The sequence below is a fragment of the Chaetura pelagica genome, unplaced genomic scaffold (assembly GCF_000747805.2).
Source record: "Chaetura pelagica isolate M959 unplaced genomic scaffold, ChaPel_1.0 scaffold77, whole genome shotgun sequence".
NCBI classification, from domain to species: domain Eukaryota; kingdom Metazoa; phylum Chordata; class Aves; order Apodiformes; family Apodidae; genus Chaetura; species Chaetura pelagica.
This window is the reverse complement of record NW_009953937.1, coordinates 101027-116614: the sequence shown is the minus strand read 5'-3', so window position 1 is coordinate 116614 and position 15588 is coordinate 101027. Positions and strand designations below refer to the sequence as shown.

The 15588-nt window shown below is 41.5% G+C and overlaps 1 protein-coding gene across 1 annotated transcript in view; it reads right to left on the bottom strand.

The window, feature by feature from the left end:
* Positions 1-15588, bottom strand: part of NBAS (neuroblastoma amplified sequence) — a 149054-nt gene that overhangs the window by 50705 nt on the left and 82761 nt on the right. The window contains exons 40-43 of the mRNA XM_010001742.1: positions 12483-12712; positions 5356-5466; positions 1735-1985; positions 193-527 (exon numbers count right to left, since the gene is read on the bottom strand). Coding sequence (XP_010000044.1) covers positions 193-527; positions 1735-1985; positions 5356-5466; positions 12483-12712 — 927 coding nt within the window. The remainder of the gene's footprint in view (positions 1-192; positions 528-1734; positions 1986-5355; positions 5467-12482; positions 12713-15588) is intronic.

The following is a 15588-nucleotide window of genomic DNA, read 5'->3' as shown; positions in this document are numbered from 1 at the left end:
TCAGCTGCAGACTTAACTCCTCTAGCTGAATAAAAATCTTTCTTTACACTGGCAGCCATAAAAAGAAGAGGCAGGCAGAGGAAGGCAGGTTTATGAACTTATCTTTAAAAGCTGGAAAATGGAAAAAAATGTAAAAACTTGCTGAATTCAGCTGTACTTGAGGCCTGAAACTCCTCAAATATGTCAGCTTACCTTTGTGACAGCTTTTGAAGAAAAGGTAATTTCATCAATAAAAGTGACAATATCCCCTGGAGAGAGTCTATCCAAGTACTCTGAACATGTATCATATGCCTGTAGCCACTCCTCCATGGTTTCTGGGATTTTTTTTATGAGCTGGTGATCACCATTCCAAAAAAGTTTTTGTAACCAGACAGCATAAAGAGAGCTTGGTGACAGCATGCTGCCATCTTTTTTAGGAATTTTGGGAGCCAGTTTGGAAATAGATAAGATATTTTGACTTGTAAGGATGGGCTCCAGAATTTCCAGAGGGTTTTCATTTTCATCTGTCAGCTTTTTGTAATTAAGACCTATGGACAGAAAGGGGCAAATGGAAGAAAAGTTATAATAGTTAAATCTACTCAAAACTCTACATTTATGTGTAAAACAATCAGTACTAAAGCAGTATCTGCAGAACTAGAAAGATGCTACTCCATCTCCTTTTACAATCATGCATACTGACAAGGCTGGGGAGCAAGACAGGTTTGTGTAAATGTAACACTTGTGTGTGAAATCTCTCAGTCCCTGGAACATATTTTAAAATTATGTAGCAATAAAACCCATAAAAAACAAACCCAGATTCTAAAAGAAGTAAGAACACAGAGAATATAGAATCGAACTACTATTGTTTTAATATAAAGCCTAGAAACCTCATGTGTTTGCCTCTTTGTTCAACACAGAACCTGAGTGTTTAACATGTCAATGAGAATGGAAGTTAATTCCTCCCCTCCAAAACAATTATTGCCTTTTTTCTTCCTGCAACACAGGAATTCATATGCAAAAATCTCTACAAATTCTGCAGCAAATTTAGTGTCTAAAACTCATGAGGTTCCAGCATTGAGCAATTAATTCAGTCCCCCAGCAGGTAATCCTGTTCAGTGTATATTTTTCATTCTGAAACTGGAGTTGGGAGTTATTCAACTGAAATTCAAGATACTGATACTAATTGATTAACAAGCAAATTGAAACTAGTATTGAAAGTATCAGCGTGCTTCCCAGCAGCTCAGCCTTAGAGGCATTGTCTGATAATGTAGAAGGACAAAACATGTTGCAGTTCTGCAAAATCAAAGGTAACATCATGGGTAAAACACAAAGTAAAATTATCCTCTTTGAAATAAAAAGACACCACTTAAAGCTTGTGATATATTTTGTAATTCAGACTTCTGAAAGGTAAGCTGCCAAGTTCTTTGAGCATATTCATGCTAAACTTGCAGTAGTAAAAATTAAGCTCTCAGAGGTCTGCATTTTTCTTTTAAAATTCACTATGAACTTTTAACTTGCATTACCACCAGAAACCTGGTTTTAAATATTTGTGTTTTCTGTGATAGAGTAAACTAAATTTCCACTAGCAAAAAGAGAAAGACATGAATAACCTACTGAATTACTTCCATTCATCTGATACGGTCGCTGAAAAAAATTACCTGGACAGTATAAACTAGATGAGCATACTCATGTTAATACTCACATCACAGAATAATAAATACACCTATGAAAAGGAGAAAAAGGAACTCTCCCTACCTGGTGCAACTGCTTTGAACTTCTTGAGGAGCCGGATATGAGTTTCAGGTTTGACAACATGTTTCACCACTTCTGAGCAGCCAGCAGCTTCAAGGAGTGTGAAATAATAAAGCAGCCTCTGGTGATCTCTGCCTTCAATAGTTGGGTAAACATATTTAACCATGTGCTCATGCAAGGCTTCAGGATTTGTTTTCAAAGTCTCAAAGAGACCAAGGGTTTGTGCTCTTTCTTCTATTTCCAGTGTTGATAACCTGCATTGAGAAAGGACTTTGGCATTAAAGACTCTTCAGCTGCACAACCTGGGAGACAGGAAGATACTTTATTTAAGCAGGGTTCCACTTTGTAAGACATTTTGAAAGAGTAAATACCCTTTCATAAATACTTAGATAGCTGCTACACTCCAAAAACATAAGCTAAGGTGCTCTTTTATTCCTGATCTTGTTATCTGTTGGCTTGGACATGCAGATTAAGGGTCATGAACACTCCAGTGGGATTCAAAGCAGCGTTTCCTGTGTCTAACAACAGAGGTTTTATCACTCAAAACAGGCTCTTACCCACCAGTTCATCTATTTGATGCTATTTACTCATGCTCAACAGATTTTGACAGTTTTGTCACATTGCTTCTCAAACTGTCATCCCTGAGAACTTAAGGAAACATCAGCAAGGCTTGGGTTGACACCAGCCAATCTCACGGCTTCAGGAACCCTTTTTCTTCACCCTTTGGAAAAGACTACATTAGCTCATAGCCAGCATGAACTCAGACACCTCCAGCTGACTACATAAAAGACAGCTGAACACGAACACTCTTTTTTTCCTCACTTGGGATAAAAATGGGTAAGCATCAAGGAGCTCTCACCTCAAGTTTGTACCTTTCTCAACTGAAAGTTTTATCTAAAATCTGAGAGAAGTCATCTATTGATGACTACCACCCTGGCTCTCCCCAGAGTCCAACCATACACCATGCTTGACAGTGCATTTCACTTGGAAATCTGATGTCCTCTCACTCCATTTGATTTCCTTAAACCTTTATAATTCAATTGGAATCTTAATACCATTTTCCCTATGTAGACATGCCACATATAAGTTAGTTTTTCTCTTTGATAGCCCAGTAAAATATGCCTTGGTTTCATTTCTAAACATGACTTTCTTGTAACAAATACCACAAACACAATCCTCTCTCAGTTTAAAATTAACCTCTGATTTCTGGGGGAAAAGAAGTTATTTTGAGTTATTTTTACATCTAGAATCCCCCCTCGTTAGGTTGCTGTAGTATAAGTCTTGCAAGCATTTTCAATCTCTAAATTCTTGTTCCTTGTTTAGTGTTCTACTATATTAATGGAAATAAGTATGATATTAATGGGGAAAAAAAGCATCATTCACTCTTTATATAAGATAAAACAGACACCTAGCACTGACAGATTTCAAGATTGTGATTTGAATACATTTTTCTGTCCATACCTGAAGTCCAAACTAAAGGCTAAATGGACATTAAAACTATATTGATATGATCTACAGACATTTGCCATGTGGTTTTGGGGTACAGGGTGGTGGGGAAGGTGGAACATTCATTGTGCTGTTCAGAAAGATTCTGGAATAACAGATTCTGTGACAGGCAAAGGTAATATTTCCTGTCACTGAAATAATAAAATGTATTTTACAGATTTTTTGGTAATCGAGGCACAGGTTGCTCCTGGGGAGATTCCAACTGGACACAAGAGGTACATTTTTCCCCATGAGGACAGACAGACAAAGGAATAGTCTCCCAAGGGAAGTGGTAGATCCCCCACATGGGAGTTTTAAGTCTCAGCTTGTCCTCATGTAAACTACAGTAATACCTAGAAAGGTTGGACCAGATGATCCTTGAGGTCCCTTCCAACCTGGCATTCTGTGATTCTATAATGATATTATTCAAAAGAAAGAACTGAAGTTCCACAGAATTAAAAGGGAAAATGAATTCTAAACCATTTCCATCAGACTTAAAACCACGGCACAGAAGAAAAACAAGATGTTTAATTGTCGTCAAGTAATCAAAGAAATAGTTACCACATACTATGGCAGCATTTCTTTCTATCTTCTCCCTGCATAAAGTGGCCTATAGAAATACTGCATATTTGGCTGAAGAGATTAAGTCTTAGAATAAACTACTTTTTCAGTTCAGAATGAATGCACAACAAGGCATGCATTATTCATGCCATAAAATTTACTGAAATGGCATATGCTGTCAATCAACTTTAACATGAGATTATGACAGGAAAAAAAATGCTCAGCAACATATTATGCTATTATACATCAATTTTCAAGACTTTTCCAAATTTCACTGGGGAAAAGGTTGTTACTTTGTACTTCAGGGGTTTCAGAATTCTATGAATACCAACTCATGGAGGACAAGACCAAAGAAAATGATAGAAAACTGCAGCAAAATTCTGTAGGTAATATTCCAGTCCCCAGAGAAGCCAACTGGCTCTTTGACATTCACCCCAGCATTGCCGTGTTTATACCCTGTCTATTTTGCTTAAAGCACTAAATAATTTAGCAGTATCAAAATTTAGAGGGCAGAACTTTTCTGTTTCCTGGAGGAAACAAAGAAAATCTCAGAATGTTATTTCTTCTGCTCAGATCTTGCTCCAACATCTATCAGGCTTTTTTTTTTTTCCTTACGCCTCATGTTTTATAAAACATTATAATGCTTTCTAATTAATAGTTAATGTCAAAGAGAGGCACAAATACTGCTGCAAGCCAAAGCTGCTTTCATTATTTACAGTTTGAAACAAAACTAGACTCATTTGGTCATGTCTGTCAGAACAGCAGATTAGAGCTGCTGCATGACCCAGGGGGCTCCATCACTGTCACTCACATGCATTACCCAGGTTAGCAGCTTTGTCTTGCATCTAATGGCTTTATTTATCCTTCAGTGGGCAAAATGTACTTGTCTGACTGACAAGATGTCAAAGTGTGGCTGTTTGCCAGGGTTTTGTTCAGTTGGTGGTGGTTTTAAAAAAAAACACAACAAAAAGAAAAGCAAAGCATCCCTCCCTTTCATGCTCCCCACCAACCCCAGGTCTGCTCTGCCATCATCTTGCAGCCTAGAACAGTACCAAAGAAATGCTATAAGAAAAAAAAAAAAGGCTCTATAAAAAACTGAAACTGAGATTAATAGATGATTGGGAAGCACAAATAGATTTATTTCCTTTGCTGTCATGTGGAAGAGAGAACAATAAACAGCAAAACTTTCTTTTAAAATAATTACATAAAGACTATCAACTTCAGGACATAGTCCAAGGGACTGCAAAAATAACTACAAAATAAGCTGCTGTTGGAAAAGAACACTCAGCATTCCAAGCCACGAAACCTAAACACTGAAACCAAATCCTGGGATACTTACAAGAATAATAAGTCACACACAGACTTTTATCATTGCTTGTAACACCTGTTTTGGTGGCTGGTTAAAAAAGTATCACATGCAAAAGACCAAAAATAAATACATAAATAAATCACTAACTACCACAACACAAGAAGTAGGAAAACACAAAACTACCCCAAATTCACTTCAGTTTTCTCATAGGTGAGCACCTGTTTCTGTGTAGCAGAACCCTACGTGTCTTTGCAGGGGAGACAACTTACCCACTGTCCGTGAATAAAAATTCCAGATGGGTCATATAAACTTCCCAAAGTGGAACATTGTACCTCTGGGCCAAAGAAACTGCAATCTTGTAGACATGTTCTTCCAGTGTTCTTGGAGAGGAGAGACGGACAGGAAAGAAAACAAAAAGAAGTCACACTGAGCCCCTAGAGACATTAGAAATGTTCATAAGCCAAGGAGCTAGATTCTATTCACTAGTTTGGACCACAGTTAAATGCAAGTACACAAAGTGCCTCTTCTTGCACATGCTTATCCTCAGTGCTGCACTGGAAACAAAAACAGAACAGGGAAAAGGCAAAAAAAAATTAATCATACTACAGAGATTTTCCACAGACAGGCACCTGCTCCATAGGAACTTGGGTTCTCAATGGCAGTTTCTGCTCAATCTTGGTGCTAAAGCAAAGCCTTCAGTTTTCATTTCATTGCAATTACAAAGTGGAGAAGGATGTCATGTGCCACAGTTCCCATCCAAGGGATTTATTCCCAACACCTGTTTCCAGCACAAGCAGGATGGAGCTCCTCAAAGCTTTTCCTAGACATTCACAGAAACTCTCAGTATTTGCAGGTTAAAATAAGGGTTGAAAATATATAGGTCCAGTCTGTAAATGTCCAAGAAATATTAAAAGTTGGTTTTCTATTAGTGTATATCCCTTTAACATAATAGATGGGGAATCTGTTAAGTAATGAAAGCCTGAAGTTAACTTGGTATTAATTTTTACTATCCACTGCAGCTCGTAAGGCTGAAATGGACACACAAGAGTCATGGGTTTTGGCTGGTATAGGAACCAGTGCCTGAAGGGGCTCCAGGAAAGCTGGGGAGAGGCTGTTTACAAGGGCTCGTGGTGAGAGGACAAGGAGGGGTGGATTAAACTGCAAGAGGGGAGATTGAGGTGAGACATGAGGAAGAAATTCTTTGCTGTGAAGGTGGTTGCCCAGAGAAGCTGTGGCTGCCCCATCCCTGGCAGTGTTGAAGGGCAGGTTGGATGGGGCTTGGAGCAGCCTGGGCTGGTGGGAGGTGTCCCTGCCCATGCAGGGGGTTGGAACTAGGTGGTCTTTAAGGTCCCCTCCAACCCAAACCCTTTCTGTAATTCTCTTATTCCATGCAGTGTAGAAAAGCAAAATATCAAGAAAGAATATAATGTGTAATAATCTTCAAAAGTACCTATCAGAACAGCCTTTGCATTGTAATTATTGCTCTAATAATTTAAAAAAAAAACCAAAAAAACCACCAAAAAACCCACAAATAAACAAACAAAAAATGGGCAAATAACCCACAACCCTCTTGTAATCACTCTTAGTTACAATAAACCCTGAAAAACATTAGGCATTTTACACTGAATATCATGTATGCAAATTAAAGGAGGCAGAACACAAGCATTAATATTAGAAGGAAAAAAAAAAAAAACAAAACGAAAGGTCCCAGATGTCCTGTCTCTCTATTCCAATATCCCCAGCACCTTCCCTCTGATTTTCCTGAACAGCAAGGTGTCCTGTGCCTAACCTCTTGTAACTAGGCTCAGTACACAAAGCAACCTTGTTAACCCAGGAAGCAGTGAGGTATGTCTGAGATGAGGATTGATCTAAACTTATTCCAAAATACTCACTAAGAGTCCTGGAATCTTTTTAAGGCAGATGCTCTATCCTATTTTCCAACATGAAGGAGAAGTGCCATGACAACAGCACATTGTAAGGTCCAGATTAGCAGCCCCAGTTTGTGCAGGTTGTCATTCAGCAGCTCTTTTTTTAACCAGAGACACAGAGCAGCTGCTGCCAAATCACAGCACGTGTAAACTGACAGTCCTTCACACTTTCCAGAAACCATCTGATGTGCTGTCACCAAGGGGATTTCTGGTTCAAGGGAAGGTGAAGATCCACGCAAGAACTGCACAGAGAGTAATGGCACTGGCTAAGGGGAAGGTAGCAGGGTATTTGGGAAGAGGTAGATGGGAGGTGATGAGGTTAATGGCAGCATTCTGCAGGCCAAGTCCTCAACACTCATCTCAACACTTTCATTAATTAGCAAAAAATCCCCCCCCAAAATAACAAAAAACCCCAAAAGGACAATGCATTACTTCCCTTGTCTCATCAACTCATGCAGAGTATCTTGACAGAAGAAAAAATATGATCTTTAGGAATGATCTACTTAAAAAAAGTACATACTATGCCAACTTCTGAAATTGGTGAGCAGTGCAGAAATGAATGATGAACTGCTGGAGAGAGGCCAGTGAAAGGCCACAGAGAGGATGAGGGGACTGGAGCATCACTCCTGTGAGGAGAGGCTAAAAGAGCTGCGACTGCTCAGCTGAGAGAACAGAAGGCTCAGGGGAATCTCAGCAATGTACCTAAATACCTGAAGGGAGGGTGCAGAGGGGATGGTGCTGGGCTCTTTCAGTGGTGCCCAGTGACAGGACCAGAGGACATGGGAACAAACTGAAACACAACAGGTTTCCTCTGAACATCAGGAAACACTAGATCCTTGGAGATAATCAAAAGCATACTGGACCCAGTCTTGGGCAACTGGTTCTAGGTGGTCTTGCTTGAGTAGTGGGGTTGGACCTTTGTGGATCAATGATCTACCCTGCTCTGCTCAGACCCCACCTGGAAAGCTGTGTCCAGCTCTGGAGCCCTCAGCACAGGAGGGTCATGGAGCTGTTGGAGAGGGGCCAGAGAAGGGCCAGGAAGATGATCCTTGGACTGAAGCAGCTCTGGTATGAGGAAAGGCTGAGAGAGGTGTGGTGTTCAGCCTGGAGAAGAGAAGGCTCCAGGGAAAACCTTACTGCTGTCTTTCAATATATAAAGATGGGGACAGACTTTTTAGTAGGGCCTGAAGTGACACATAATGGTTTCAAACTGGAAGAGGGTAGATTTGGACTGGACATAAGGAAGAAATTCTTGACTGTGAGAGTGGTGAAACACTGGCACAGGCTGCCCAGAGAGGTAGTAAGTACCCCATCCCTGGAAACATTAACACCAGGATGGATGTCTCTAACCAGCCTGATATAGTTGAAGATGTCTCTGCTTATTGCAGGGGGCTTGGACTAGACCTTTAAGGGTCCCTTCCCATCTAAACTGTTCTATGATTCTGTGACCTCCAACCTCAAACACCTGTGATCCTATGATTCAGTGAAAGAGAAAGAAGATGCTGCTTTAGTTTCACAGCAAATCACACAAATCAGGAACAGCTCTTGGAGCTAGTGGGATCCACTCCCCACTGTCAATTTCTAAGTCTCACTGTCTTAACAGTGACATGCAGTGACAGCATAAGACAATGGAACTCTAAGGAAATGATACCTTACAGATGAAGAACAGTAACAAGCTATTCATTGTTAAGATAACAGAGACAAGACAAGAACAAATAGTTGCTACACAACAGAAAGTTAAAAAAAAAAAAAAAAGTGCCACTATCTGGTAAAGCACCCTTTAACTTTATTCTACACATCCTTTTTCACACCCAGCCCTAATTGCCTACCTTTGTGAGCCTTAGAACTGCCAGGGGAATGCCCACTGAAGGCTGCTGTGCAGGCCCAAGCTGATGTGTTTCCTCTGTGCTGCTGCACCAGAATTGGTGCAAAAGCAAGTTCAGAAGCAGCTCTTGAGGAGGGTTCTGAGCCAGCCAGCCTGTCTGCTAGCACACTGCTCCAAGCTATCCACACACATGGCTGTGGAGCAATGCTCAGCTGGGAATTTGCTGGCCATCTCCAATCTCATAGAAACACACATTTGGCACCTCAGAGGTTTGGGTTTTTTTGTCTCCTGTTCCCTGAATCCTCTGCTGTACCATGTAGTGCACATGTTCATCCACAACTGTTGTCTGCAACATTTTCTCTTGCCATTAATCAGGTACACAGCACCAGAATCACCACTGGATTCAATCACAGCAAGGGGAAACAAGATTCACTTTTCCAGTCACTCATTCTCACAACAAAAATAGTAAAAGATGGAAACAATACAAGTTGGAGAAGTGACACCAAGATTTAAGCCAAGTGCCCCAGCTTCCCCTCCTGTCTGAAGCAGGAAAAGGAGGTGGAAGGCTGTGCTGGTCCAGCTCTGCAGCAGCAATGCAGCAGGACAAAAGGGCTGTGTCTGCAGCAGCTGCAGAGAAGAACCACAAAAGCACACACCTGGTTCAGAAGCTCATGGCACTAAGAAGAGCTGAAATACATTTGAAGTGGTTTTACACAGGACCTTCTGATTTAGTCTTCTGGAAAGGGACCTAGTTCCTATGCATCAAAATCATTCTGAGAACCCAATAAGCAAAAGCTAAGTTATGAAATTCAGATTGTTTGATAGCTGCATGATTTATCTAAAAATCTCAATTAGGTATTTTAGATCAGTGACGTAAGACAAGAAATTGGTATTAAATCACTAAAATAAACTTCTGATTTCAACAGTTTAAAGGAAATAGTGATGGGCTGAAGACCACAGAGAAGGTTACTGAAAAAAAAGCCACCCAAAAGCTGGCCTCAAGTAAAATAAATCATTCAGAAAGCTTATACACCATGGTTGGCCTGAAGCTCCACGGGACTTCAGCTAATCATTCAGGAGTTCCCATACAGGCTTACTCTAATTTCCCTAATTCCTTCCCAGACATGTGCTGGCTCAATTTTGACTTAATAAATTGTAAACTGCCTGAAAAGTAACCTTGATTAAGTTTGTGAGGCATCCAGATCTTTAAATGTTTGATAAATAATGCATAATAAGGTCTAATGACAAGACACCAAATACAGAAGATAAAATTGACAACTATTTGTTAAGTAGTTTTAGCAAACAAGTTGATCATCCTAGTACAAATCTGTTCTGTAAGATACCATCTCTTCCAGGTGTTGTTCCTGCAAACAACACTTCATGAAAGATTCAAAACATGAAGCATTTAATGATAATTCAAAATTAAGAAGAAATGAGCTACACAATTATATTGAATTTGCACATTATTTTCAATAGAAAATGCAGATTAAGAGCCAAACAAGAAGATTAAAGCAAGGAAGCTGAAAGCTGAACAACTAATTAATTGGATATTTGCAAATGCCTAATAGAGAACTACCACTCTCATCCACATGCTAGGAAGCCTGATGTTCATTAATCCTTTCATATTGTGCTTCAATCTCTACTTTGTGTAAGGAACCTTCTCTTCCTATTTTATTGTTATGAAAGACAGTATCTAAAGGACTCTTAGATGAGAATGCAAAGAAGCAGGCTGCATGCAAAATAGTATCTGTAACAACAGAAGGACTTTGGCATTGAAGTTGCTGTAGATAATCATCAAGATGTTACAGTCACCTAGTGACATGTCCTGATAAGAGATGTGATCACTGAACAGTGGGTACACAACAGGTAACTCCAATGGAAACACTGAAAGATGCTTACAGGCTGTTTCCATGAAGGCAGTGCCACAATCCATACAGATACAGACTCCACAGATGCAGGAACTAGTTACTGTTCATGGAATCACAGAACTGGCCGAGTTGGAAGGCAGCTCTAGAGACCATCCAGCCCAACTCCCCTCTAAAGCAGGATCCCCAGGAGCACATCACCCAAGGCTGCATCCAGGGGTGGTTGAATATCTCCAGAGAAGGGGACTCCACCCCCTCCCTGGGCAGCCTGTCCCAGGGCTCTGCCACCCTCAGAGTCAAGAAGTTTCCCCTCATATTTCAGGGGCACTTCCCACGTTCCAGCCTATGCCCGTTGCCCCTGGTCCTGTCCCTGCGCACTGCTGAGCAGAGTCTGGCTCCATCCTCCTGCACCCACCCTGAGATACTTGGGGGCATTGATCAGGTCTGTCCTCAGCCTTCTCTTCTCCAGGCTGAGCAGTCCCAGCTCTCTCAGCCTTTCCTCAGCAGGGAGATGCTCCAGCCCCCATCACCTTTGTTGCCATCCCCTGGACTCTCTCTAATAGTTCCCTGCTCTTATGCAGCATTTTCTATCCATGTTTTTTTACTAACGGATTGGAATTGTAGCTGTGACCTGGGGCTGTTTAGTCTGCAGAAAACTGGGAGGGGATCTTATGCATGTCTATAAACATCTGAAGGGTGGGTGTCAAGAAGGGTCCAGATTCTTTTCAGTGGTGCCCTGTGAGAGGGCAAGGGGCAATGGACACAAACTGGAACACAGGAAGTTCCACCTCAACGTGAGAAGAAGCTACTTCACTGTGAGGGTGACAGAGCCCCGGAGCCCTGACAGAGAGGTGGTGGAGTCTCCTTCTCTGGAGACTTTCAAGACCTCTCCGGGTTCCTGTGTGAGCTGCTCCAGGGGGGTTGCATTCAACTGTCTCCAGAGGTCCCCTCCAACCCTGACCATTATGATTCTGTGACTGTAGAAGTGGACACCTGGAAGCATCTAATTATGTTCTTCAAAAGGTGTATGCACAGATCAGTTTTAAATTAGGTTTAAAATTGTATTAAAACATCTTACTGATCAGAACTCTGACAACTTTGCAGCTGTTCAACTGTGACTGTCTTCAGAACACATAGTTCAAGTAGATTCATGACTTGTCATAGCTTAAAGTACCTGCATGCAGCTGTTAATTACAGGTGTTTTCAAACTGATAAGACAGCACTATCTTTTATCTTCTTTTTCTATTCTGGATAACTGAAAGGTGAGACAACTGCATTTTAAATACCAGCACATGGACAGTGAAGGCTTCAGTACTTCCAAAGGACTACAGGGGGAAAATACTGTGATATACAGAAGCTTTTACTGAATTGCTAAAAATAAAATACAGTTTATTAAGCTTTTTTTCTTTAAATTATAGTTCATTACAAACTTTGCTGCAGGGGCAAACCCTAATAGATTGATAAGGCAGGTTTACATGAAATGAAAGGATCAGATACACCTATGCCCTGATTTCAGTAATCCCTGATTAACTTTAATATTAGCAGTTAATAAACCAAGTGTTATAGCTTCCATTAGAAGTTATTGATCCATTCATTTGAGCAACATTTCATTTCAGTGGGGTGGCTGAGTAGAAAAGGCTCCAAGTGTAGCAGCATCACAGTGTAAATATCTAAAGCCCCTCTAAAGGTCAGCACCACTTTCCATTTACTTTCCTGATTTCAAGCTTCAAGTCATCCCATTTATAAAAAAAGAAATAAACATAACAGCCATTACTTACTCTGCCAGTCCTAGTATTGTTTCTCTCTTGTACTGCCCATCTGCTGTAAACCTCTGCACATCCACTCCTTTGCCAAGCCCTTGCAGGATCTGAGCCTGAGTGAAATCCAGCAGCCGCTCGTTGTAGTAGTGCAGCTGCTCCACCAAGGCTGGGACTTCTTCAGGCCACTCTGTGTCACCACGCTGAGCCACGTGCTTTGTCACCATCTGAATCAGCTCCCTTGGGTCAGCCTGGGAAAATTATTTGCAACCAAAAAAAGCCCTGTAAACCTCTGCAAAAAATGGACCTTTTCACCCAGTGTTCAGCACGGAAATACTCCTCTCCAGGACTTACTGACGTGCTGCTCTTACATCTGTCTTCTGATCTGAAATACCACTTCTTTTTTTTCCATTTCTGAAGTGCTTTATATACTACAGAACTCCCAGTCTTCTGCAAGGACTAGGATGTCAATGGACATCACTGGAATGTTTTATGCTATTCCATATGCTACAAAAATTCAAACAAACTTACCTAACCGAATTAACCATAACAAGTACTACAGGATTATTGAATTCATCTGTCATTAAACCCCTCATTTTGTATTGACATTGAATGAGGCGACTGGTAAAACACTTTAACAAATCAAAGAAAAAGCACCAAATCTCCCCTCACTTACAAACACTACAAATAAGTTTGCTCGTAAAACCCTCAAAAGTAAGAATGGAAGCAAGAATAAATATTGGGGTGGCTTGTTACTTCATTTCTGATATACTTCTGTTTTACAGAACTGATAGAAGGAGCAGCTCAGCATTTTAAGTGTTGAGCACTGATAATTTTGAAGAACAAGAACTTACTTTTCTGCATTAAAGTTATTCATCGAGTGCACATTTAATCAACCACTAATTCAGGATGCAAAACCCCACCTAGCAAAACAAGGAGGGAGGTGACACAGATACATTCTGCAGATTTGTAAGGGAAAACCAACACGTCTGTGGTAAAGTCTTTACCCATAGCATGGGTAAGGTTGGAAGGGATCCTGAAGATCATCAGGTTCCAATCCTCTGCACGGGCAGGGACACCTCCCACCAGCCCAGGCTGCACAACCTCCATCCAACCTGCCCTTCAACGCTGCCAGGGATGGGGCAGCCACAGCTGCCCTGGGCAACCAGTTCCAGTGCCTTCCTACCCTTGTGGTGAAGAATTTCTTCCTCATATCTAACCTAAATCTGCCCTCTTTCAGTTTAAAATGATTGCCCCATGTCCTATCACTGCCCACCCTGATGAAAAGCCCCTCCCCAGCTTTCCTGGAGCCCCTTCAGGCACTGGAAGGTGCTCTAAGGTCTCCCTGGAGCCTTCTCTTCTCCAGGCTGAACACCCCAGCTCTCCCAGCCTGGCTCCAGAGCAGAGCTGCTCCAGCCCTTGGATCATCTTCATGGCCCTTCTCTGGCCCCTCTCCAACAGCTCCATGTCCCTCCTGTGCTGGGGGCTCCAGAGCAGGACCCAGCTCTCCAGGTGGGGTTTCAGCAGAGCAGAGGGGCAGGATCCCCTCCCTGGCCCTGCTGCCCACACTTCTGTTGATGCAGCCCAGGACACAACTGCACCTCTGGGCTCCATCCCTCACTGAGAGCTCATGTCCAGCTTCTCATCTCCTCCCACCCCCAGGTCCTGTTCCTCAGGGCTGCTCTCCAGCCATTCTCCCCCAACCTGGATTTGTGCCTGGGGTTGTGCTGACCCAGGTGCAGGACCCTGCACTTGGCCTGGTTGAACTTCATGAGATTAGCATCATCTCAGTCATCTCCAGATTTGCACAGGGGCTATGTCTAGGCACCTCCACCTGAACACAGCCGTGCAGGACATGCAATCCCTCAGCCCCACTCAGTGCTTTGATTTCACTCTCCCATGAATGAGGAGGCCACCAGCAGCACAACGCCCACAAGGAAGCACCATGACTTCTGTGAAGCACCCACTGAGGAAGGCATGTCACCACTGGGGATGCCAACTGCAGCTGAAATGCTTTCCAAGAGAAAGAGGTGATTTAACTGCTGCAGTCTGGAAAATATTGGGTGTCATGGTCAAATATACTTTGTTTTTATTATAGAAAGATTTTGCTTAATTAGAAGATAAACCTATGAACATTAACTAGAGAGCACAGCAGGGTAAAACATATAGCAAATGTTGGACCTTGAGGAATGCATGAATTTTTCTATGACTCTCTGGTCATTCTAAATTGATTGTTTTCTTCTGCCTTTCTTTTCAAGTCTTAGCTGACAGGCTGCTCACCAAGTCGTATTAAACGCTACAGGGAAGCCTTTTTCCTCTCCACATGGTATTTTTCTGAAGCCCTCTGAACACTGCAAACTCATTGATTTGTTAAAAAAAACATCAGTAGCTCTTTCAAGGTTGCTTAGGAGATTGGTAACAGAATAATAAAACCTCAGAAAAGAGATAGGCAAGGAGAGCTGTGCCTCCACAATACAGATAGAGCAGCTGGAAACCAATACATTGCTTTTTATGTGCCCTGATATGTCATTTCAGGTGCTCCACTAGACAGTGAGCACGGAGCCAGAGCAAGATGGGGAAAACTGTTTAACATAATTGCCTAAACCCTTGGTACAGTCCACTGAAAAAGGCAGGTCTATCTGACAACCTATGAGGGTAAATTTGCTCTCTTTTGGTAGGTGAAGAAGAGTAGAATCCAAGGTCAGTGCTCATCTCCCAGAGCACAGCCCTGGGGATTCTGCATGAAGTCCACAAAAGAACACTGGAAGTATTTTCAAACAAACACATCAGAATTCTTACTTAAGAAATCACTTCTGGAAATGAAAGTATAGAATTTTTTATAATTTTTCTGAATACTTCATAATTTTTCAACTTGAGACAGAAATAAATTTGAGTATTCACGACAAAAACATAAAAAAACCCTAATTACTACAACAGGTAAATTAAAATAATTTTGGCTTTAGTCCACTGTTGTCTTCAATAAATCGGATAGTTATCATATTGAAATGTGAAATTCCTTCTAAAAAACCCCAAAACTGCCACTTTACTTCCAACCATAATATTCTAACCAAGTTGTCACCCTCTCAACTGACATCTGTCACTAGGCCAACCTTCATTCCCCACGTTT